The following is a 27209-nucleotide window of genomic DNA, read 5'->3' as shown; positions in this document are numbered from 1 at the left end:
TACCATAGAAAACACATATAATTTATTAGACAGACTTAAAAACCCACACAAATCAATTTTAGGCACTTCTTGGGTACAGACTATGGGCATCTTCTTTCAAAAAACAGGATATCTAATAGGCAAGACCATAAACTTTAATTTTTAGAACAATACAACAACAATTAGACAATTGATTTAAAAAATTGCATAAGCAACCCAACTGTATCCTGTTGTAATTTCTTCACAATTCCACACACCATTTTAGGATTTAATAGAAACAGCCATTTTTTAGCATCGAAAGTTTTAAAACTCTCCTTCCTTTACTTCACCGATATGGTCTTAAAACTCATATTCTTTGAGGAAGCATGATAATACAAGTTCTACTTTTATATAGGTAGAACTTTAAATTAGTATTTTCTATACTGTGTCTATATCTATACAGAATCAACATATTATGATTGATGATTTTGATGTCTTCTAAAGTCCATTTCAACAGGTTTATTTTGTAAAGATAGGCTTCTCATTACTAATTCTTTTAGACATCTAATGTTTATCTGTGTTCTTTAAGTAAACATGAGGAAAAAAACAGAATGTGAGCTATGGTTTTAAGGAGATCTTCAAGTTAAATACTACATATATATATGGTTTGGCATCTTTTTCTAACTCAAATAGTTTTATGGGTATCCTCCAAAATGTAATCGATTTTTGGTAATGGGAAGATAACATGCACATAATGTAATCCCTTCCATGCGTAACTAGCAGCTTAAGGAGCTGGCAAAGTCTAGGTAGTTCTGTTATCTTTCTGAATCTGCTTTTCAGCATATGAAGCTAAAATTAAGAAACATTAAAATGTTAAATACAGTATGAAGGATTTTACTACTGGCTTTTATTTGCTGTATATACAGCAAGCCAATCTTCTGATATACCCCACAACCCTGACAATACACTCTTAATGAGCAAAGTACAAATCAATACATAAACCCAGTAGTGGGGACACAGCCAAGAACTAGAGAACCTACTTAGAAACTGGTGGTTTGGGGAACAATGGCTGTAAGGCAAAGTTTAGAATACCTCCAAGACTGAGTAACATACCTTCACTGATTGTGAATGAAGATACAGGAGAGCAAGGGATGGCTGAGCTATGAGAAAGCTGATCCTGAAGCAGGAAGTTTTAGAGTACATTTGGACATCTGGGAGGGGTTACTAAGTCATGCAAAGAAACCTTGCCTCTACCCAGCCTTGAAAGAGGGACTGATGCCAAGATATAACTGGGCAATTGAGAGAAGATGACCCCAAAGTCCACAGGATAATCTGGGATGTGCTGCTATCCTCTATATACAAAGTAGAACACATTACAGATATATTCCCAAAAATGCCTGCAGAGAAAACTAGAAAGCTGTCTATAGGTTTTCTATTTACATTAATATAAACAGATTTTGAGGTTGTCTGTACTGTATGTGGTTGCTGTAGTCACAGCAAGAAATGTAAAGTGCCTATGAGAGAGGACAATAAAATCCCATTTCCAGGCATCTTAATTCTATACACTCAGACAATAAAGAAAAGAACATCTCAGGGACTTCCTGCCTTTCCTCAAGCTCCCTGTATTTTCTGTTAACTACCTACTAGGCACTTCGTAAAGGCCAGAAACAACACTCTTCCATCTCATGCCACACTTCTATAATCACTTTATCTATCTGCATTAAAAATGCCAGCCAGCAGTGCTAAAGCACTTTATTCTTAAGGCAAAATGTCATATTCCATACCCACTTCCCCCTGTCCCCCAAACCACCTGCCTTCACTATATTCTTTGCCCATCATGAGAGCCAAAGAAGTTAGAAAGAACTGAAAATTTTCAAACGAGACTCCTCAATATAATGTGTAAGATATACTTTATAAATGCTATTATCACAAAATTAAACACATTTAAATGCTTATAGCATATGGTTACTTTTACCAAGATATCAAGAATAACTGTATGACTTTCAAAATTAATATCAAACACGGGATATTTAATCCAGCCACATGTACAGGGGTATGAGGCTTTGTTCTTTTCAGAGGTAAGCACAATGACTCTAAATAAGATGATTGTTTACCCCCAAAAGTAGCATATTAAAAACCAAAAGCATTGCCCTTCACTTAATTCTACTTAAACTACATATAAATTGCCAATATAACTATTCATAAGGCTCGTCATCATATTTGGAAAGAATACTGTTAAAATTATCTTGATGTATATTTATACATGAATTAAAATTTTTTCCTCATTGTAATTTTGGTTTTATGTACAAGCATACAGGTACAACCTTATTTCTAATGCTTGGCCTAGAAAGGTAGAATGTCACAAAAAATAATGTTTCATAAATGTGGTGTAAGACTTCATGCATTCCCATGATGCCATGTCAATAACCTACTACACTAAACCAACTGTAACAATGCAGTCCATGCTTTAAACATCCAATTAAGAATAAATTTTAGCCAACAGCTTGTCAACAAGGGAATGTGCTGGTATACTGCTGAATTCACATGGCAGCAACCCACAAGACTAACCCATGAAAATTCAAATTAAAAGATAAATAGGGTAAAAGATGTAGATTTGCTGGACTACTTTACAGAATATCTCAGATGAAAATGCAACATCTGCAAAATGGACTTGGGTTTTTAAGGGAGTTTTTAATATAAAACAAGTGATTCCTAATAGTGATTTGAAAAGTATGAGAACATATGAACAAATAAAGCTTAGTAATTTAGAATTTACTTTTGTAAAAGCAAGTTGACAAATATTAAAATGTTATACTTGCATTATGAACATTATAATATAAATATAAAACACAAAACATCCACTGTTAAACACTGATCTCCCATGCCTGACTTGGATTTAGCTACTGAGTATATTATATTTTACAGAAAGAAACTCAAAGTTTTGTCAATGCTTGTAGTATATACTATTACTCCTCATCAAAATCTGCGTGAAATCCAAAAGGCTCATATTAAAGGTAGTTACTTCTCTTCTTGAATATTCTAAAACATGCCACTTTGGATCAGCCTTCAGATTTTCAGGGCATGAATACAAAGAGAGTACCCAAAAATATGTGTGAACACATTTAGGATAAGTCTGTTTACAATTACAATAAAAATACCTTCAACCTTCATATCTTTCCATTTTCAGTGAAAAACAAAATACCCTAACCAAACATAAGATATTTGGGGCCAAGTTACTTCTTTGTAAAAATAATTTATCATGTGTTGATCGACTTTTTAAACCAAACTCTTAAAAGCATTAAAAAAATTGTTTTATAGCTGTCGATGCATTCACGTTAGTTAGTAAGAAGTGAAAAAGAAAAAAGTGTAGAAACAAAAAAATCTCAAACTATCCCAACTCCAGAAATAAGAAATTTTCAAATTAAGAAATAACCTTTGTTGCTTAGAAAATAAGTACTTTTCATCTCAAACTCACTCTAAATGCTTGTATAATTCAATACCTAAGAAGACTCTAGGTAAATTATTTTATATATTTATAGGATGATACTTCTCTGGGTAGGCATATTTTACACAATAGCTTCCAATTAATGCGGGAAAAAAATCACTTGATAATTTTAATAATTAATGATTGACTGATTAATGGATTAACATTTTTCTCAGTAATTCAGATGGCATAGATCCAACAAAGGGAACAAGGATTGCTCAATGTGAAATTCTGTCCATTCGTAACACTAAGCCAAAAATTTGCAGGTACTCCATTCAGATTACATATTTTCATGTATGTAATTTGAACAACAAAAAAATAGGTACAAAGTGTCGAGCTTTCTCCTTTTCTTTCTTTTTCGTTCGTTCTTTCTTTTTTTTTCAGAGCAGTTCAATGATTTTGGGGGTTGGTTAGTACAATACAGAGAACACAAGGGAAAGCACAAAATGGCACTTAACACCACTGCCAGTACTCATCTCATTACGGTTATAACTAAGGATAGTATTACCTTTTGTGTTATTTGCTTTTCTTTAGAACATAAATCAAAGCCATAAACTTGAACTTGAGGTATATACACAATAGATACACAACCTTATGCAAAATACTTTTCATAAGTAACCTTACATTTTAAAATATTGGAAACTGAATATCTGTGCTGATTTGTATTCTGACTTAATGGAACAAGAAGAGAACAACATTCAACTAGGGAGGCTTATACTGACAATAAAGCTCTTAAAGTTAAAAATGTCTCCTTCTCCCTTTGTACTTACCACAGGCTACACAATGTCCTGAGAGGATTCATTATGAGAAAAATGGCAATCACAGCTTTAAAGACCTTGCTTTGGAAGGGACTAATGAGAAAGCAGATTGGAAAATGAGACTTCATCTTTGTTCTCAAATAAGTGGTCTTAATTATTCTTCTTATAGAAAAAGTTTAAATCAGTTTATTATAAATATATCTAAACCATGAATTTTTGCAGCTTTCAGATAAAGTCCAGCACTTCGTTTATACAAAGTCTATGAGAAGAGGTCAGTAGAGATCATCTAATCTTAAGTCGTGACATCATCCATTCAAGTCCTTGGCATAATCTATAAAGAATATAAAAATCACTTGATTAAATTCAACTAAAAAACTATGAACAAACTAAAAGAAGATACCATTTTTCATTTACCTAAACAACAATGATTAAAAAAATCATTAATACCCAATGTTGGTGTTACTGTGGTGAAGCCATACTCTCATACACACATCCATGCTTTTTTTGGTTCTTTTTTGTCTCTAGTGCCTAGGACACTGTCTGACACATAAAAGGAGCTGAGTAATTATACAATGAATATCCACAGAAAATAATTTAGCAATGTGTATCAGAAATATTTAAAATATCAATACTCTACCTTTTTTCTACTTCTAGAAATATATTCTAAAAAAAACATCAGACACAAGGACAGGTTGATGTATAAGACTGTTCAAAGCATTTTTAATGGGTAAAGGTAAAATTTAACTACTTAGAAATAGAGAAAATTAAATTATAGAACATTCATATGATGAAATATTAAAAACTTCCTTTTGAAGACTTTATTACAGTGTGATAAAATGCTCACGATATAAATGAGGTAAAAGTGGCAGGATACTAAACTAAATATGTAGCTGAGCTGCTAAAACAAAGTATATTTGCAATATGTATATTACATCTGTATATTTAAAAAATTTGAAGGAAATAAAGTCTCTCATCACTAATACTAATTACTGTTGAATAAGGTGTAATTGAACGCAATGCAAAATACAGAAAGAAATGTTCACTATGATATAACAAACTAAATGTTTACCAAGAGTAAAATTACATTATAACAAGAAGAAAGACTGTTAAAGACTGTTATATAATTATCTATGAGGACGTTTGATAGGTATGAGAAACCATGCTACCGCACTTAATTGAAAAACACCACAACCCAGATTTTTGTGGAAGTACGAATCTAATATTATAAAAGAAGAAAAAAAAGAAGAAATCACAATGAGGTTAAAAAAAAATGGTTATTTCGGTGTTGGCCCATACTTTCCCTCCTATTACCAGATTCCTTACTTTTAAACTACTAACAGGAAATGGTACAAAAAATAAGCAAACAGATTAACTCCAAACTGTTAAATGAACAGAAGTTACCTAATAGCAAACTAGAAACCATTCTAAGCATTTAATATCCATTATCTTAATCTTTACAATGTTGAGACCAGAACCCTTCCCATACTACAAGAGGGAATCCAGGCTTAAAAGATGCTAGCAAATGGCAGAGGTGGGGGTCAAAATGCCAACCAATACTAAAACCAAGAATTTAGATCAAGGTGGCTAGACTGCAGAAGGGAAACATTTTCACCCAAACCAAACATTTCCACTTGATAACTACTGCAAAGGGAAACCCCCATAAACCCAAAAATTGAAAAGATATACGATCATTCATTGATTTCCTCTTTTCAGAATGAAATTGCCAGGGTTCATATCCATCCTAACTAATGATGTATTTTCCACACAATTACTCAAAGTATGTAAGTCAATCATCTACCAATTCTAGATGATCTTCTTTGCTGTCAAATTTATTAAAATCAGTGCTTTTGCTTAAAGACCTTTGGTAGACAAAGACAATGTATAAAGATATATCTATAACTATAAATGTATCTTAACATGTATTAAATTATTTGACAAAGAAATATGCAATGGATAAGGTATTTTTTTTACCTAAATGAGGATGTGGACAATTGGTATTATTTGTGACTTTTTAAAATGCATATATTTGCTTTCTTAAGGTTCTAATTATGCTCTATCAAATGTCTGTCATCAGGTAATACTGCCTTCTAGTTCACTAAGATTCAGCTTCAGCTCCATTTAATTCTTTTTTTCTCTGCTTTTAAATACATACATGAGGGATTCTAAATAGAGGTCTCAAATTTGGGGTTGAGGTTCTTCTGATGTTAGGTTAAGAGCAGAAGCTTGAGGCAGACACAGATGAGTTAGCTGAAGTGAGAGAAATTCTCTTCCTCACAAGACCAAGGTGAAGGGTGAACCAATATAATGGATTACTGAAGCTATCTTATCTCTGCCCCGAGCTTCTGCCCTTTCCAAGTACCTGAAGAACCTCAACTTCAAATGTAAGACCTCTAATTAGAATCTTCATCTCCAATTTATTTTTCACTGCTTTTAAATATATACAGATCCACCACATTTTGGAAAAACAACTACACCAAAAATCTTAATTTGCTCATCTTTCTAGCTCTTTATCCTATTTCTAACCTCCTTTATTCCATCTCTCCTAATAGCATTCTCTCCATCCTCCTGATCCTTGACCTTACATTTGACAATGCTGACAACCACATCTTTCTTGAAATCCCTTCAGGTCTGGGCATTAGACTAGAGCAAAATTCTACTGTAGGCACCTACCTTTCCTTCCCAAACCAGGAACCTTCATGTCACACTCTCTCCAATTCTAACTTTTTTTTTTTTTTAAGTGCAGCGACCTCCTCTTGACAACACTGGTGGCAAAATGAGTACTCCCAAATTAGTCTTACATTTGAACCCTTTTCTAGTTCAGCTTCTTTATGGATAAAACGCAAACTAAAGACACTTGGTCCACCAGATTGTTACGAGGAATAAATGATACACCTGATACATGATACACCCTATGAAAAGCACTGGAGACACAGACTTGCTAGTGTTAAATCCCACCATCAGTGCACGAACAGTTTCCTGACTTGTCCAGCTCTCCTTCACACTTCCATTTCCCTGAACCCCTACAGCAACTCTATCAACTACATGTTCACATGGATTTGTTCGGTATGTTCATATGTATTACGTGTATGTTACAGGTTTTATTTATAGAACCAAGGTAAAACTCTAATTATAGATACAGATTATCCCTTACGTTGTTTTATACATGGTAGCCTTAAATATTTATTGACTTTAAGAAAAAATACATGTTTGTAAACTAAATACATGTTTTCTAAAAGACCTCTTACCCCTCGCCAGTAAGAGCACAGCATGCTTGGATATGCCACTGGTGATCTTTAATAGAAGTTAATTTCAAAAACTGGGAGATTTCTGCTACAGTCATGCATTCTTTAACATCTTGCTTATTAGCAAAAATCAGCAATCCAGCTTTTCTTAGGTCCTATAAAAGCAAATAAAACTGTAAAAAGGCCAGTGCATTTTTATTCACAGATTTTCCAACTTAAATACTTTTGACAATCTTTTAACCTAGAATTCGACTACCTGACATAAAAGCATCTCACGGCTCTGATGCTGATAGATGGCAAACTTAAAACTAAGCACATTTTAAATAAACACATCTGTATTTGTATGGATTTACGTATTTCTTATAGCCCTAAATTACATTTTTTATGGACCCAACTGCTATATTTAACAATAGTCATGACTTCAAATACATATTTACCCCTTCCCCTAATCCAAAACTAGGTTTCCATGGCCAAGAGCTACTCTTTAGCCTGGCACTCAAGAACTTTTCAAAATTTTACCCCTATCTATTCTTTAGGTACCCATACCTAAAGCTAGTACCTTCTAGGTGCCTAGGAAACACACCATGTACGCCTTAGGGCCTTAGAGCTTAATTCTCAGTTGATAAGTGCTATCCTAAACCAATCCTATTCTTCTGAGACCTAGCTCCTCTTTGTCCATGTAGATTCCTTAGATTTGAATATTCAATACGGCCATTTTGTTTTTTTTATTTTTATTTTATTTATTTTTTTTTTTTAATTTTTTTTTTCAACGTTTTTTATTTATTTTTGGGACAGAGAGAGACAGAGCATGAACGGGGGAGGGGCAGAGAGAGAGGGAGACACAGAATCAGAAACAGGCTCCAGGCTCCGAGCCATCAGCCCAGAGCCTGACGTGGGGCTCGAACTCATGGACCGCGAGATCGTGACCTGGCTGAAGTCGGACGCTTAACCGACTGCGCCACCCAGGCGCCCCATCAATACGGCCATTTTGGACTGGCATTAAACTTATCAAATTTCCCAATTAGACAGTAAGTTCTACCACTTCTATGTTCTGCCTCTGAAGCAAATTCTTTAATCTTTCTGAATTTGTTCTTAATAACATTTATTGAGTATCTAATCTGAGCAAGACACCCATTATGTTAACCATTTTCCAAATAAAATCTCTTTTAATACTCACAGGATTCCTGTAAGGTAGGCCTTACTATTCCCATTTTATAGGTAAGGAAACTAAAACTCAGCAGTAAGTAACTCATACAAGGTTATACAGCTACTCAATGACAGAACCAGGTTTGAGCTGAGATCTTCCCACTATACCTGCTGCACCTCATCTATAAAATTCTGAGACTATCACCTACCTCCTGCAGATATAGTTTGAATGAATGAACTACTACATGAAAAACACTCAGTTCAGTACCTGGCTTCAGGTAACAGTTCAGTAAATGTTAGTTCGCTTACTGTCCTGAAAATGTGGATCACCTTTATCTTTGTGCATACCCCAAACTGACTGGTCTAATGTTTTATTCACAAAGCAGGCCAATGGTTAGTCATCGCCTTTTGCTCTATCCTACCCTCCCCTCTCCCATTTTTAAAGATGGAAACTTCTTTGATAATCTGCTGAAAGTCATGGACCTTTTCCTCATAAAAATGTATATATGTATATACGCAAAAAAAAGTTTATATGTAATTTTAGGGTGTTAATAGATACTCTAAAGTCCATTCATGGATCCTAGATTAAGAACCCATGATAGATGCACTCATATATATGTGTGTGTATAGATACACGTGCGCGCGCACACACACACACACACACACACACACACACACACACACGGAGAGATACTGAGAAAACTAAGGTTTGGTGCTGTGCTTGCAAGTTTTCTCAACTGTGCAGAATGACATCTTTATAGGATATTTTTATTTCAATCGTGTGTATCTGTGTCTGAAATAAGAAAGTCTTTAGTAGATACAAATTGACATTGCTCCACATTATTTTACTCTTATGAGAACATAGTTTCAACAATTTATATATGATTTTATTTATGATGTCAATAAAAAATATAAATAGTAAATTTCTTATTTGTTAAAAGGAGTCATGCAAAACGTTTTATACAACAATCAAGACAGACTTTTAGCTACAGCGCCCTCTCCAGGATGGCAGCTATGCTACTACCATGGTTAATGACAGTTACCTGAAGAACAGGGTCAGAAAAGGATACTCTAGAATGTTAAGTTTTAAGATTTTATGTTCAATTTATTTCACCTATGTTCAGTTCACCTGTCTTATAAACAAGGCAAAAAGTTGAAGGGATGGGCTATAACCAGGGTATCTATTATATTCATTATCAAGGATCAAGTACTTTTTCTCCTACCCTAAATGGAAAATAGCATACTTATCAATAGTTGATATGTGGCTGGATCACTGAGTAGATGGATTTTCCATGGAATGTAATTCCTATCTTCCTATCTCCCAGGTTTCAATACCTCTTGCTAGTATATGCTGAAATCTTATATAGGTCAGGATTGCTAATGCTGGCATGTTCAAAGAGCACATTTCTGACATTAGAAATGCCTGGCACAAGTTAAAACACATAGTTTATGCTATTTTATTTGTATATAATCTATACTCATCACTCTTAGTGATGAAATTATTCGAAGAAGCCCCTGGACTAAAAATTGGAAAACAAAAAATAAAGCCATTCTATTGAAAGATTTCAAAGTAAAACCCATATTGAATATAATTTTTCTAGATTTCATAGGTTCAAATTTTTTTATTTGGGGTTCTTGTTTTTTTTTCATTTTCTTTTAAGTTTATTAATTTATTTTGAGAGAGAGAGCGCATGTGCATGTGTGCACAAGCAAGTGGGGACAGGTAGAGAGAGAGGGAGAGAGATTCCCAAGCAGGCCCTGCGCTGACAGTGCAGAGCCCGAAGCAGGGCTTGAACCCATGAACTGTGAGGTTATGACCTGAGCTGAAACCAGGAATCTTAAATGACTGAACCACCCAGGTGTCCCAGGTTTCTTGTTTTAAAAAAACAAACAAACAGCTATTTTCCCTATTTTTTAAGCAGTATTTAGGAAGAGAAGAAAATCTTCCTTTACTGTTTTTATTAAGTAACTTCAGGATCAATTATACATTTTGCTAACAGAAAAGAGATATATTGGATTAAGGCTGTTCATCAACTGGACTTAGCAAGAGGTCAAAGTACAAGGTGAACAGTGGTGATTTTTATCTATTAGCCATTTTAAACTTTGAAAAACTTTCTGCTACCTGTTACAGATTGTTGTTAAGAGTCTAAAAATATTTTTTCATTTAGTGAAGAAGATGAATAATTGCTGCACACGCAAGACATATTTATTTAGCATCTTCCATATGCCTTATGCAGTTGTCAATATGTTTCTCCAAGCTTCATTTGCAAAGATAATTCCTAGAAGTTGAGTTACTCCAAATAAAACGTCATCTACCCTTTTGTGTTTGGAATGATTTTAAAATTCATGAGCTTCAAAGTTTTGCACTTCATTTAAGATGAAGCTTTCGGAAATATTTAAAATCATTTTATAGTTTTATAGTTTTGTATTCAGTAATACAGGTAAAGCATCATTAGTGATGGTAAAAAGATTTTGTTGGTTGCTATGATATATATGAAACATCTGACTAACCCCATGTCAAAATTTGTCTTTCACTCACACATTCTCATTCTTTGATCCATTCGCCCCTTTTCAGATTTCTGCCTATTTGGCTCTTCCTGACCCTATTAATTGGTTTAATCCAGCTCCCAACTTCATCTGTAATTCCTTTCTTCTCTGGCACTCTCCCCATTCAGTCTCTTTCACTTTCCAACTAGGCCTTATTTCTGTCTTTTTTTCTTCTTAGCAAAGAGTCTGAATAATGAGAATATTTAAGTTCAAATCCTGGCTCTTAAAAATCTGGTCAAGTCAAATAAATTTTCAGGACCTCAGTGTACTCATCCATTACAGATGAGTAACATCCACAAGAGAGGAAGTGACCAGCTCAATTTAATGTCCCCAGCTAGTAAAATTCAATGACTTTGAGTCCTACTACTGAGCTCTTTGATCCTGCTATATATTGGCCAATTAGAACAAGGATCAAAGAAGAAGACTATCTGTTAAGAGTGTAAAAAACATACTCAAGATACAAATACAGTTGTGTCTTCTTTTTCTTTTTCCTAACTCTTCAAACAACAATAACTCCTTGGTGTAAAATACAAAAGGAAAATTAAAAAAAAAAGAAAATCCTTAGTTTTCTACCTTTTTTATAGTTTATTTTTTGTTTCCCAAACTAGAATCAAAACTCGTTAAATGCATGAATAGCAACAGGTATTATCTTTTTTAAAAACCCAAGGGGTTTCACAAAGCTGCCAGAATGAATCCAAGACAGGAGAAGGTGCATCTTGGTGGGCGTGATCACCACATGGAAAACAGAACTTCAATTTATACAACCACTTTATTAGGTGTCCTTACATCTTGACCGGATGCCAGAAACATTCCAAAATTCCTAATGCAAATCTCAAAAGCAAATCATCAAATCAATATTAAAATTAACATAAAACTTCCTTACAGATACACCATTTTTAAGCTTTGTTAAAATTCCACTAAAATTAACAGTTACACATATAAATCTAAACATTAATTTTTCTATTTCTGTCTATAAATATGAGTTAAGAATGTAATATCTGTTGGGTTCCTGGGTGGCTCAGTCGGTTAAGCGGCCAACTTCAGCTCAGGTCATGATCTCAGTCTGTGAATTCAAGCCCTGCATCAGGATCTGTACTAACAGCTCAGAGCCTGGAGCCTGCTTCAGATTCTGTGACTCCCTCTCTCTCTTGCCATCTCCCCCACTTGCACTCTGTCTCTCTCTCAAATATAAATAAACATGAAAAAAAGAGTGTAATATCTGCAATAAAAGGCACACAAAAAAATCAACTGCTACTACAGTAAATATTATATGATTTTACAACTTATTATTATTAACTATATTGTTTAGTTTATTTCATTTTTAAATCATGCTACCTATAATAATTCTCAAAGACTAAGAAAATGTGGCTAGTCACGTAGTTTTGTTTGTTTACTCAAAGGGACAATATCAGAGAAACATAAGAGCGACAACATTTAAGTATTAGTCTGATAACTGAGTTATAATCAAGCCTTACTAAATGTCCATGAGACCTTAAAATCTCATTTCTAGTGATAACCGTCTATATAATTATTGTTATAAAAGGCAAAATGAAAGCCAATTTAGGTCTTTTCACCCAGGAAAACTTCTAGACCAAATTAATCTAGGATAAAAGAAATAGAAATCTATAACTGACTCCACAATCTTTCTGTTGTTTCCAGATACACTTCCAATTTGGGAAGTGTCAAACTGGTAAAGCAGAATGGCCAACCGATTTAAGCCCGTATTTAAATCTGAAGTACGGGTGCTTGGCTGGTTTAGTCAATACAAGCATGTAATTCTTGATCTCAGGATCATGAATTCAAGCCCCATACTGGGCGTAGAGCTTACTTAAAAAACTTTTTTTAAAAAAATTAAGTAATATTAATAAGTAATATTATTTTAAAAATAATAAGTAACAAATAAATAAATATTTGAAGTAATATCGTAACAAGAAAGTAGAAAGAACAAATGTGATAGCAATATCACACACACACACATAATGCCAGAATTCTACTTACCTCATGGGCTAACATTTTATAGAGTTCTTCTCTAGTTACAGAAATTCTTTCTCTGTCTGTACTGTCCACAACAACAATTACAAACTAAAATAATTACAAAAAAATAGTGATTACACAATTCAATATTCATAAAATTTATAAAGTACTTAATTGATTTACAGACCACAAATACCAAGAAATTAGAGCCTCATGGTATGGTATTACTGGAAAACCAGAGATACCTTCTATATACATTGTGAAGCCTGAAGGTTTGATCCATTTCTATTCAAATATCATTTGCTAATTTTTAAGAGAAAATAGGAGAAAAAAGAATACAATGCTAACACTATTAGAATGTTAGTTCTACTACTCCGTTAATATTCTACTCCATTAATACTACTCCGTTAGTATTCTAACCAATATACATGTTTGTTTCTAAATTAATGTCTTGAATGGTAATGAGCTTGTATCCAACTATGTGCACCACAGTCAATATGAAAAAAATACAGTGAAGCTAATATAATGTTGTACGCTAATTAGACTTTAATAAAAAAATCTTACTGAGAAAAAAATATGAAAAAGAATACATTATAATCCTAGATTTTATATATTTCTACAGATATTATTTATTAATATCGATCTGAAACTCTAAAAGGGCATGATACAGGAGTAATGTGACAGTTAAATCAACTTTTAAAAATCAACAAATGAAAGAATACATCTATTTAAATCCATGCTTCTCTTGTTTATGTAAATGGTACCTGCTGCCTGCAAGCACAACTCTTTCTTGAACTAATGATGAGACTAGGGTCAGAAGATGTAGTGAGACCTGTGAAGGAGCCAAGGAGGACTGAGCTACACTGTACCTCTTCTTCACCTGCACGAGTACCAAGAACCACCATGGAAGCAGAACCCGAAACAGTCACTTTATGACCGCACTGGTGATGCCCAGGTTAACTCTGCTTATAAAGAACAAGCACTATGGATTTTTTAAAACCAGCTTTCCATTTCCAGATAAACCACTGTTAATTTTCAGAGTCTTTTCTATTTATCAGATGTCATTAACCATACGGCAGATGGCTAAGAGAACTGCTACTTTACCTCTTCTCTCACTTGACACTCACCTAAGACCCATCCTATTCTAAGGCATTTTAATAAAACCATTAATTTTTAAGATGTTGTCATAAATTTGATACTTGCAGCATTATACACAGAAATACTAACCATATATACCTTTCCTTCTCCAAAATACATGATCAAATGCTTAGCAAAGTGTTAGGGGATCAGGTCATTAGAGACAATTAATAGTGTCTTAATGATACAATATGCATCTTTATATACATTTGGAGTTTTATAATCAGTACTACAAAAACAACTGTCACAGTAAATTGAACTTTCAATTTACAAGGTCTATACAATAAAGGTCTCAAATGTCATAGGTCTGAATTGCCTCTTGGGAAATAACATATAAATAAAAACATATGATTTATGTCCAAATTGCTTTATAACCAAAAGAAGAATTATTTCATGTGCAATTGTGCTGCATAAAAGAACATACATAGTAAAGGTCTGGCCAGGATTCAAGCCTCCAGAACCCTCTCATTTAACTAGGATTTTCTGTATGCAGACAAAAATAAATACTAAGAGAGAAATAAAATGACAAAGTGTGAGATTGAACTTACTGTAAAAACAACTATTTAAGATGAGTTCTGGGATCCATACATAATCAGACTAATCAATCACCCCTTCATTCCAATTCTCCCTATAGACAGGTTCAATGAGAGTGGATATACAGAACAATGACCCTGAAACAGGGAATCAAAGATTCTATCATGTTTAAATTCTACTTTTATTAACATATTGGGATATTTCAAAAAGATTAATTATAAGAGTTCACATCTAGAAGATATTTCCCAAGCATTCTGTTCTTAGAAGTTTTAGTATATTAAGAAACATTACCTCTGTGTTAGTATAGTAAGTGTTCCAGGAAGAACGAAGAGATTCTTGACCACCAATATCCCACATTAAGAAACGTGTATTATTAATCACTATTTCTTCTACATTACTTCCAATTGTAGGTGATGTATGTACAACTTCATTCATAGAACTAGAAAAAAAAAAGTTCAAATATATTACAATTAGCAGGGAAGCTAGATTGTTTGAGCATTTTGCAATCAAAGGATAAATCAGCATGAGTTTTCATATTTTATATCCAAATGGCCCTTTCCCACTATCTCAGAAGAGTAAGGTAAGGGTTGGGGCATCTGGGTGGCTCAGTCCTTACGCATCTGACTTTGGCTCAGGTCATGACCTCATAGATCATGAGCTTGAGTCTCACACCGGGTGAGCACATGCCCTGCTTTGGGGGGAGCATGAGCTCCACTTCAGGTGAACACAAGCCCCGCCTCAGGTGAACCCCACTTCTCTGTCTCTGTCCTTCATTCACTTGCGCCCTCTTTTTCTAAAAAAAAAAAAAAAAAAAAAAAGGAGTGAGGTAAGGGTTTAAACAGGATGGAACTAGGTAGTGGACGATCTGGAATACTCTAGATTGAGTCCCAGAAACTATATAAACAATATTTCTCTACTTTCTATAAGTAAAAAAACTGAACAACATGCTCTACATCATATAAATTTCTAGCTGTCCTACAACAGTTGCTTAAATCTGGCTCCTGGTTTATAGTCAACCTGACTTCTTACAGAATATTTTAGGTGCATATAACTTTTTATTGCTTTTGCTAATCAAATATTACCCAGGCAGAAAAAATAATTATGAATGATAAAATAAAAATTTTAAACTAGTTAATACTTACAACTGGTAAAGGATCGTAGTTTTCCCTGCATTATCCAGCCCAACAATGATAACTTTGTGCTCTGAAATAAAAAAAAACATTAATCATTTATTAATTAAAAACAAAAATAGGCCATTTAAGTTCTAACCGTGAATTTTAGGCATCAACTGGGTACATAGTGGGGTGGGGTAAATTAGAAAAAAAGGTCAGCCTTTAAATCTGGTAGCGGAAGGCCAGGTCCCATCATAGATAACCATAAACTGAGTACATTTAGACCACAGAATTGTTCTAACACCAAATCTAACCAAATTCTAAGGTTAGAATTTGTTCTAACCAAATCTAAGGATGTATGGCTATGGTGGCAGTGACTCCCTATCCCTTGGCTTCTATGACACCACTTTCTCCAAGTTCTCTTCCACTCTCTCTTGATATATATAGATTTTTTACCACAGATTCCTCTTCCTTGGGTCTTCCTTCAAAAACATTCATGTTACCCAAGGCTGTCTTCTTCCATTCTCTTCACATTTTATTTAGCAGGCACTCTTAGGGCCTATCTAGTTCTATGCTATCTAAAAACTATTCCAAAGATAGTATGTGGAAGAAGCTCATTTCCAAAGACGGTGTCTGTATAGTCTCCTCCCTTCCCTGATTCCATGTGAATCTGAGCTGGTCCTGTGACTCACTTTTAACCAAAAGAATATAGCAGAAGTGATGCTGTGTGACTTCAAGCCTAGACCATTACAAACCTTGCAGCTGCCTGGCTCTCTTGGACAACTACCCTTGGAGTAAACTGGACACCATGTAACAAGTCCTACTATCCCCCAAACCACTATATACGTAAGTCAGAAAGCCTAAGCTGATCATGTGGCTTGACCCTGTGGAGAGAGATCACCACATGGTTGCCCCAGCTGTTCTAGCCATTCCAGATGAGATGCCAGACACACAAATAAAGAAGCCATCTTGGATATGTAGCCAGGTCAAGCTATAGATGACTCTAGTTCTAGCTGTTAACTACAACCAAATGAGAATCCCAAGCTAGAACTTCCTAGCTGAGCTCAGTCAAATCACAGAACCATGACAGATAAATGATAAATTATTGCTTTAAGTCACAAAATTTAGGAGCGGTTTGTTACACAGCGGTAGATAACACAAGCACTATGGAAAAAGACATGCAATTATGTGATCTTGGGCAAATGACTTATTTCTCTAATCCCTAAGTTTTCTCGCTATAAAACAGGGACAACAATACCTATCTTTCAGAGTTGCATAATGATTAAGATAGCACATGAGCAGTGCCAACCACTAAGAAAGATTGTTCCTAATCCCAAATCTCTCCTAAACTCCAACCTATCTAGTAGACACAGTGCCACTCAACATATCCCAAACCCAACATTCAAACCTTTTTCTAATTCTATTCTACCTAATTTGCTTAATGGCATTACCACAAATTCAGTTGCCCCTGGAGCTTATTCAATGTTTCCCTCAACCCCAACAACTAATTTGTCACCAAGTTCTATGGATTCCACCTCAAAAATATATCCTGAACCTGCCTCCTTTCACCGGTCCTAGTTGTAGTCCTTCTCATTTCTTATTGTAAAACCTTCCCTAAGTAGACTGTCTCCAATCCACCTTCCCACTGTTTTTACAGTAATTGTTCTACACTATAAAGCTGATACCACCACTCTTATTGAAATGATGGCTCTCCATTTTGACAGAAAGACATGGCACAAGTTCTCAGCCTTGTAAATAAAGACAGTCATAACTGACTAAGCTCCGGCTTTATCTCTCACCACTACCACCAGGTACCTAGGCTGAAATTCAAGCCATTCTCCCCACATAAGCTGCCACATGTCTTTACAGCAAACATTTCTCTACCTCTACTCGGTTTTACCCTGAGCCAGAATTATCTTCTCCGATTCTCCATTTAGGGAATTCCTACTAATCTTTTAAGTTTAGTTTCCCCCCCAAAATCACTTTCTCATGCTTTTCCACAATATCTCTAACTAGCACTTACCATTAACTATTTACACATACACTAACTAATCTTCTCAGCCCAATGAGGCATGCTTTATGCATACAGATCCCAGGCCAATCATCTTTATAATCCCAGTCACTACAACTTTTCCTGGCACAAGGTACTCAACAAATGTTGAATTAATTACTATTCATTCTATAAATAATAGATGTTGAGGATTGTAACACCTCACAGTAAGGATATCTTTGAGAAAAAGCCTTTTCAATGAGATGGCATAAGTTTTCCAATAGTTGCCATTTACCGTAGAGGGGAATTCCTATTATACAAAAATAGGAAGATCAAGTAAATAGAAAATTTTAATACAGTCTATTTTCTCCAATCACTCATTTCTCTGAAGAGAGGGCAGGCAGCTTAGGACCACTAGGGTTCTAAAGGGAGATGATCATGTTTCCCCCTTATAGGTTCTTAAAAACAATTTTAAAGATGCAGGGCCCAGTACATTTAATCTTTCAAGGTGACTAGGGTAAAGGAACTGAGAAAATGATCAAATACAAAGATGATACTTATTTTAAATAAAAGGTTAATAACATGTAGAGGGCTTGCTAAGGCAAGTTCAGTTGAATGACCACCAAAAGGCCTCATCAAGTGATGTTTCTCTCTGGTGAATTTACCTAGTGCATGGCCCTTCATCTCCCAGGTCCACAAACTCAATCCTGCTAGTATCTCAGAGTAGACAGGGCTCAGAGAAAGCAACTCACAGAAATGACATATACACAAGAATGCCAAAATGAGTAGCATACAATGAGATCAAATGTTCAAAACTAACCTGGCAAGTGCAGTCTCTCCCTAAGGAAATGTAATAGGGTGGTCAGATTATTTGGGGAACATGGGCTCCCGCCAAAGGGTGTGTTTTATAAGCTTAATGACTGGATATATCCATCTTCACATTAGGGCCATACCTGCATCAGGGCCAGATTATAGAGTTCTTGAAGGAAGGTACATTTTACCTGGAAAGTTTTTAAAATGCATGGCAATTCTGCCTAATTCTGTATTTTTCTATGCCCCCCAGAATAAGCATTCTTCTTTTAATGGTGTATCTCTTCTTCACTTCTATTACTACAACCACCTATAAACATTTTAATTAAGCAGAATTCACATCAGGCTATACCGTGATCTCTGGCTTGGATGAAAATTTTTAGCTTCCCACTTGAATACTAATTTTTAATAATACCATTCTCAAAATGCCAACTATTTTTAGTTTCAGGAATATCATTTTCTAACCTCCACTGTATCACTGGACTAAATTTAGACAGACTAGACTAAGACAGACTAGACTTTAGGCCAATACTCAGGAAGAAAATACAATTAATCTGACCCATGTGAGAAATATCATTCTAAAAAGTATCAAATTAATAGGGGCAAAAAGAAACAGTACAAATATAGGCAAGAATCTATGACAAATAACTATATACTGACTTAAAAAAGTGTGTGTGTACAAATAACACATACAGACACCCCAAATACAAAAAGCATTGTCTGTTACAAAGTCCTTCATCACTTAAAGAGGTTGGAGTTTTATTCTAACCATGCTTCCATTTTTCAAAGTATTTTGCTACATTTCATTTGTAACTGCTATCAGAGCCTGTGGTACACTGTTTTGAGCATTCACACAGAGCCCCTTAACAGCTGAAGACCCCTTAACAGCTGAAGATGAATTTGAATTTAAAGGGGGATGGGAGCCACTTGGTATTATCTCAGCCATAAAGTAAAAGATGGTTCAAATGAGTGCTATCTTTTTTCCATTAAATGAAGTGTGACCCCTAAATGATAAGAATGATTTAAAGATTTGTCTAAAAAATTCTAAAAGGAGTTTCTAGGGGCACCTGGTTAAGCGTCGGTTAAGTGTCTGACTCTTGATTTTGGCTCAGGTCATGCTCTCATGATCAAGCCTCACTTTGGGCTCTGCTTGGGATTCTCTCTCTCCCTTGTTCTCTAAACAAATAAACTTAAAAAAAATAAATAGGGTGCCCAGGTCACTCAGTTGGTTAAGTGTCCAACTTGGGCTCAGGTCATGATCCCACAGTTCAGAGTTTAGGCCCTGTGTTTGGCTCTGTGCTGACAGCTCAGAGCCTAGAGCCTGCTCCGGATTCTGTCTCTCCTTCTCTCTCCTTCTCTCCTTCCCACTCTGTCTCTCTCTTTCTCAAATATAAACATTAAAAAATAGTAATAATAAATAAATAAAAGGCGTTTCAATACATATTTTGAGTAATAGCAGGCGTATATGTAGAAAAGCTCTCCAGACTTCTAAAAAGCTTTTGGGGCACCTGGGTGACTCAGTCAATTAGGCATCTAACTCTTGATTTCAGCTCACATCACGATCCCAGGGTCGTGGGATTGAGCCCTGCATCAGGGTCCACACTGAATATGGAGCCTGATTAAGATTCTCTCTCTCCCTCTCTAAAATAAACTTCTAAAAAAACATTTTTTAATAAAGTAAAATAAAATAAAATGATAGCTTTTAAGGTGAAAACTTAACCTAGCTTTGTTTTTTAAAACGGTCTCCTTATTTTAGCCATGCCCCATAGGACTTATTTCCTGATTCCAACCATAGTACTTTTCTACCACTTCTATAAGGAAGGACTACTAGACAAAAAAAATACTACAGAAAGATTCTTTATCATACCTGACCACAAGCTGAACATAAGCAAGGTAAAATTGCTGTGAACAAAACCCACTGTGCAATAACACACAGACATAAACTGAGATAAAGCACATGGCAGAAGAGGCTCATACCAGAGGATTCCATCTTCTCATAACACAAGTTAGTTGCCTGCTGAGGACAGGATGTGATTTTTACAACCACTGCATAGAATGAACTAGAGAATCAATAAGATGGAATCAGATAACAACATATCCTGTTGTGGATAAATATTTAAACTGCCATAAGTCTGTCTTCAGTAGTGCCTAGGAAAAAAAAGGATACTGGGAAGAGAAGGCACGAAGGATAGTAACAAGATGAGGATTCTTGTCTGGCATGGTGGAAAATAAGAGACAAAAGCATCAAAGATGGTGAGAGGGGAAGTAATGTAGCACTGGTTTCCGCACTGGAAACCTCCTTCTTCTATTTAATTTTACAACCTCAATACATTCCTTTGTCACCTGCAAGTGCATAAATATGCAAACATGCCTCCAAATTCTTAAGACATAAGAGAATTTCTAAAGTCCATCAAGGGAATACAAGCTAATGGAATTAAAAATATAAAGTTTTTAAATTGGTAAAAAAAAATTTTGAAGAAAAAAAAAAAGAAACTCCAATCAAATGTGTGTGGCACCTGGAAAATCTCCAAGGAGCTGCATGTTCTATAGGGCAGTCTAAGATCTCTTTGGAGGGCATTTCAACGAGGAATCCATGATGCAGAAGACCTTCACCTTTTCACCCCACACGAACACCTACAAGCCACATTCATCACCAATTTCTATCCACCCTCCTCCCCAAGATTTGTCTGGGGAATTTTTAAGTGTTTTACAATAAAGCACCAATGGCTGTTTAACTGCTTCCTAAGTCTAAGGTATAGCACATAGACCACAGTGAGAACTACAAAATTAAGATATAACTGTGTAATAGGCTCAAAGATAAAGGTGGCAACTTCATGGTGAAAAGCCAGTTTACTACCAATGATAGGGTTAAATTATTCAGACTTTCTAATACTGTATCAACTTCCTTTGGAAATTCTTAGGCTCCTTCACCACCCCAGCCTGTTCCTCCCATTACCAAGATGGGAGCAGAATTCTATGCAAAACCTAAAGTTGTAGCCCAAAAGTGTTCTAAGGCACTCCAAAACAAATATTCTACAATACCTAAAACATAACATGCATACTAAAAGATAAGGTTATTATGGGCAAATGCAGTAAGAATTTTGGCTATTCCAATTCTTTGATTCATGTGATTCATTACGAGTTTAGTGTTTAGCATGATTTTTCTTTTAGAGTATCTATGCCACAGCATTCTTATTCAGATAAGCCAAAACAACTACACAGGGTTACAATGCTTGGATAGAATTTGGAACTATCATTTAGGCTTCAGTTTCCCAATCAATACTTTACTGTTTTGTCATGAAAATGCTCCTAGTTTCCCCTCTTCATTTCCTTTTGTCACACCCAGACAGCCTATCAGCTCCATTCATTGCCAGGTTCTAAAACTCAATTTATATATATATTCCTCCAACCACCAGTCAGCAAATTAAATGAAAAGATGTCACTGCCATCCTGGAGGACTTCTAGTTCTGTGAATCATACCAAAGTCAAAAAACACAAATGCTAAGGCAGATAAATTGAGAGTCATTCTGACCCTTCATTATCATCTCATTTCTACACTACACAAAACCCTACCTCTATCTTACATAGAGCAAAAAATCCACCTGTCATGTTGTCCATCATTCATTCTCCCAGTCCCTAGCACCGAACCTGGAATAAAGCAGGTGCTTAATAAAGTATGAATGAAGAAATAAATCAGATCTGGAAGATATAAAGGTTGGACATGAAATATCTGATCAAGTCACTTTGTATTAAAAGTTCAATTTTCAAAATCTAGAAGCATCATTAACAAAAAATAGTTTGAAAATAAACTTAACTATTTATAACAATGGTAGTAAAGTCTCAGGGAAAAAACACCTCTTTCACACTAAGGTTGCTGAATGAAAAGCGATGATTATACATGGCAAAATCAGAAATGCAATCAGGAAAGAGAAACCACACAATAATTTGAACTTGCTAAGTTTAGTGTAAAGAAAACAACTGGGGCAGGGAGCACCTGGGTGGCTCAGTGGGTTGAGCGTCTTGACTTCAGCTCAGGTCATGATCTCACGGTTTGTGAGTTCGGCCAGGCGGCGGACTCTGTGCTGATAGCCCAGAGCCTGGAGCCTGCTTTGGATTCTGTGTCACCCTCTCTCTGCCCTTCCCCCACTCATGTGCTCTCTCGCACGCACGCGCTCTCTCTCCCAAAAACAAATAAACATTTAAAAAAAAAAAAAAAAAAAAGAAAGAAAAAACTATTAAATGGGATCAAAGTAATGAGGGCTTGGCTAATAAAAAATAACGCTAGACTATTGGACTGACAAATATAAGGAGAATCCACTACACTTAGGGGCTTAGACAGAGCTTCCCCAGAGCCCCCTGGACTGAGATGCAGACCTCATTGGAAGCCTTGGTTGTGGCTCACTGAACGGCACAGAAGTAGCTGTGGGGATCTGCCAGTGAATCTTGCTGGAAATCTTCCCTTTAGGGTGTTGGGGAAAACTTCATTGAGAGAGATTTTGCTGGAGGTCCTCCACGATGAAATCAACTGAAGTGGGTGCTAGAAACAGCTGGTGATTGCTAACCACTATGCAGTGCAGGAGCCAGCCACTAGAAAAGGGGTTCACCCTCCTAAAGCAGGACAGAACCTGCTAAAAGCACACTGTACCCAGGAAGAAAAACTGTTTCCTCATTCAACGTCCCTCCAATGCCTTGTCTACTGATAAAGCTTAATATTGTGCCAGCTGGCAAAAGAAAAATATATAAGGATCCAGCTCCATATCCACAGAGCATGCAAGAACGAGGATTATGGAGCTAAATTTTATTGCCATAGTCCATCTCTTTGACTGAGCTTCCATATGTACTCTACTCTTCTACATAGCTGAACTCCCATACAAAAAAACCCAACAGCAGCAGGGGTGGCCTTCCCAGCACCAGGCTCCAGCAGCACAGGCAGCTTCATCAGCATTCATTCATAACTTACTCCTTTCCTAAGAGCCAATCAGAAGAATAATACAGGCTATCAATAAGGAAATTTCACAACTTATTCATAGTTCACATAAATGACAAAGTTCTTCCGTTTAGCTAACGTGAATCCTTCTTACACAAAGAAAGTTTTTTTATTTGTTTTTTAAAGAGCACTAACTATGGCAATAGGTGACCCTGGTTAAAATCCCAGGTCTCTTAACTGTAGTGCCTTAAGCAAGTTACTTAATGTTTCTTTGTCCCTATAAATTCGGGAGAAATCTTCCTCCTAGGGTTGTTGTCAAGAGTAAATCAACTGAAGTGAAGACTAAATCAACTAATCTGCGTTGAACCTAACCTTGCAAAAGTCAGCAAATGTTAACTATTATTATCTCATCTCTAGAGATGGAGTTAGCTTATATCCTGTCTCCCCACACTAGAATGAACCCTCCACAAAGGCAGGGAGATTTGTCTGTTTTGTTCCCTGCTTTGTTCCCACCACCTACAACAATAACTGACACAAACAGGTGCTCAAAAATATTTAATAAACCACTGATCACAAGCCCTTCTATACTAAAAGACACTCATGACAATTCTTCAAAGTCCTACTGTTACAAAGACTTATAACTTAGTAACTGAGAAACAATAAATGGGGGGAGGGGAATCAAAGAAAAAAATTATGCCAATCTCTCCTTTAATAAGACATGTGTCTACAACATATGTCTTCAGTGTTTTAACGTGGTATTTACCAGTTGTGTGGCCCAGGAAAATCACTCCACCAGAACATCAGTTTCCTCTTTTGAGGGGAATAACTACAAAGAATAACTACAAAGAACTGTTGAAACATTTTTTTTCTTTAAATAATGTATAAACACCATTTAGGACAAAATTTATATTCTATTGAATTTAAATATCACCTAAAGGCAACCTCTGGTTTTTCAAGTTTGAGAAGTATGCAATTAGCTTTCACTGTGCACTCAACCAAGCTAAACTTAAACTGAAAAAAAAAAAAAAAAAAAAAATTCTAAAGGTGTTTCAGAAAAAAAGAGATATGGCATGAAGTTCCCTCAGCACAGCCAATTCTGTAATCCCCTAAAATTTTCCTTCCAAGAGTTTATGTGAAAAGAACATAGGATTGTGTTCTGTACCTTCTGAAGGTAAAATAAAGCATCCAAGATCTATCTGACATATATATCATATCTCCAATTTAAAAGCATCAAAATCTGACATTAGATTTAATGAATATTCTGAAATATGATCCTACTGATTAACAACCACATCATTTAGCAGAATAGTTTATTCACATTTTCACAATATTTTGACATCTAAATTTCTAAAACTTAACTTCATTAGTTCCTCTTACTATTAATTTCCCAACACTGAAAGAAGTGTCCAGTCAAAAATTACCACAAAATACAAGCAACAAGAACACCACTATTAGCAATTTTTAGTAGCAACGATGCAGTAACATCCTTATTGTTTACTACTTGCAAGTAGCTGTTGGCAAAGCTGTAATTCATTCTTAAGTTACAGACACAAATAATTTTATCACTGACTTAAAATAGGAAGTGGAGATATCTCATTTTTCTTGCAGGACTAGAGCTCAATCAACAAGCAATATAAATTTCATAGCAGAGCTGAAATACTAGCTTTGCTAAAAATAATACAAAAATTATGGAGGTAAAAACTAGAATAGATCCTATCTACTAGAAACACTACCGATTTTACAGCAATGTTAGTTCCTATTCTTGAGACCTAGAGATTACCTTTCCAGTATCTGTAGGCTCCACAGTCACTCACCCAAGATCCCTGGGGTTCTACATTGAGAACATCTAGACCCAAAGAGGTTAAATGACTATGTCTCACTTCCCCTCTCCCAACAGAAACAGCTAGCTAGAGACCAGGCAGATTAGAACTGGTTTTCTCCATTTTAAGAAAAATTCCCATATCAGAAAAATCATTTTAAATATTGCTCTTCTGAGTGTCATGTGATCTACACTACCATTTTTTTATTTTATTTTTTTAAAGATACACAGCAATTGCAAGTTCCAGTTCTGCTCCCTTCCTATCATCTTCTTATAGGAGGCTGGATCACGAAGGAGAAAGTGGGGATACGTTGTACATAATAGATGCCACCACTCATTCAGGTCTTTATTGGAAAACTTTGGGATGTGACACCACCACCAGCTTAACCCAAGACAAAATAGCAAACTAAGTTACTGACAGCAGAAATGATAAATCACCCAGCATGCATTAAAAAGGAACAAAAGAGCACCACTAACTATAGTATATCTCAATGACTATGGAGTTTTGTTAAAGTTGTATCCTCTTTCCTCAGTTTTAGACATTCATCTTGTAACAAATTTTAATAAACCTGATATGCATTTCCAGTCAATGTTTGAGTTCAGATGAACTTAAGCATCCCTGTGTGATAATATATTCTGTATGTAGTAACTTGCTCGTTACCTACATAAACAAATGTTTCGTGTGGCATGTTTTCACATGCTTTCAGTGAAACACTTTAACACTTTTCATCCAGCCAAAAAAACCCCAAACCCTCCACTTAAATAAGGAACACAAACAGGAAAATGATCTTAAGCTTAACCTTAAACACAAATATGAATATAGGAAAAGGAGTGAGATCCATTGCCATTCGGGATGCACTAGTCTCCCCAAGGAGAGGCATGGAGGTGCAGGGAGAGCTCATAAACCGAGGTGTACTGGACAACTCAAGAGCGATTCCTCAAGTTTCCCGCATTCTGCAACCCTCCATCGCTCAGTGGTGCGGCTCGGGCCATAACCTATAACCTTCATCCCAGAGGACCCCAGCATTTCTATGTGGTGTCCAAACCCAACTGCTGGAGGAAAAAGGGCCACAAGATAGGCCAGGCCCTACAAAGGGACGCCGGACGTGGGGCAAGAAACCTTTTCCTTTCCAAATCGAAATCGGAGCAATGGGTGCATTTGCAGAATGGATTTCGCAAGTAGGTCCCTTAAGAAAAAAACCATTCCCGAACTCGGGAGTGGAGACTGAAAGCCCCCCGAACCCGCATCAACGCAGCCCGCACCCAGAGCTGAGACGGCGCGCAGTCGTACCGCCCACATTCCGGAAGTATTCAGAGACCACCCCCCACCCCCCCACCCTCCCGGCCAGGGCCGACCCTCTCCCCCAATCCTAAGCCCTCGGCCCGCACCCCTCACCCTGGTGATTGAACAGTCTCCATATCCTGGTGAAGAGAATTCCCATTCTTGGGCAGCGGACCCCCCCTCCAGCCACCCGGGCCGCCTGGCCTCCCCCGGCTCAGGCTGAAGGGGAGGAGAGAGACGCGCCGGTGCCTCCGCCTCTGCGGCTGCTGCTGGTCCCGCGCTGGCCGCCAGCTCGCTTCCTGGGAACCGGAGGGAGGCCGAAGCCCAGGCCGCCCTGCCGCGTGCGAGGCCCCGCCGCTGCCGCCGCGGCACTCGCCTGGCTCGCGGACATCGCCGCCGCGTTGTCTGCGACGAGCCTCGCGGGCCACCGTCCTCCCCCAGCTCCTCTCGGGCGGCTGCGGTGGCGGCGACCACGCGGGCGGGGGAGGA

General features: G+C 36.4%; 1 protein-coding gene across 2 annotated transcripts; it reads right to left on the bottom strand.

Annotated features, from left to right (window-relative positions):
- On the bottom strand, nt 1-27209 carry ARL5A (ADP ribosylation factor like GTPase 5A). 2 transcript variants are annotated; one of them, XM_019456323.2, is made up of 6 exons: nt 26835-27202; nt 15923-15983; nt 15072-15219; nt 13134-13217; nt 7446-7597; nt 1-4531 (listed from the first exon to the last, which is right to left on the bottom strand). In XM_019456323.2, exons 1-6 carry the CDS (start codon nt 26878-26880, stop codon nt 4483-4485), a joined length of 540 nt encoding a protein of 179 aa, XP_019311868.1. In that variant the 5' UTR covers nt 26881-27202; the 3' UTR covers nt 1-4482. The 2 variants fall into 2 exon arrangements, with proteins under 2 accessions (XP_019311868.1, XP_053764842.1); XM_053908867.1 differs by lacking the exons at nt 1-4531; nt 7446-7597 and adding an exon at nt 11886-12354 and having other exon boundaries at nt 26835-27209.

The sequence above is a fragment of the Panthera pardus genome, unplaced genomic scaffold (genome assembly GCF_024362965.1).
Source record: "Panthera pardus isolate Hobbes unplaced genomic scaffold, ASM2436296v1 HiC_scaffold_10, whole genome shotgun sequence".
Lineage (NCBI taxonomy): Eukaryota > Metazoa > Chordata > Mammalia > Carnivora > Felidae > Panthera > Panthera pardus.
The sequence above is the reverse complement of the archived record's forward strand: the minus strand, read 5'-3'. Positions and strand labels throughout refer to the sequence as shown.

Bases quoted from the DNA above. Each gene is read 5' to 3' on its own strand.
- ARL5A (XM_019456323.2), bottom strand. From the start codon at position 26,880: ATGGGAATTCTCTTCACCAGGATATGGAGACTGTTCAATCACCAGG. The intron at 13,218-15,071 runs GTAATGTTTCTT...TAATTATTTTAG, and splicing joins CTTACTATACTAACACAGAG to TTTGTAATTGTTGTTGTGGA. The intron at 4,532-7,445 runs GTAAGAGGTCTT...TATTCTTTATAG, and splicing joins TGTGCTCTTACTGGCGAGGG to ATTATGCCAAGGACTTGAAT.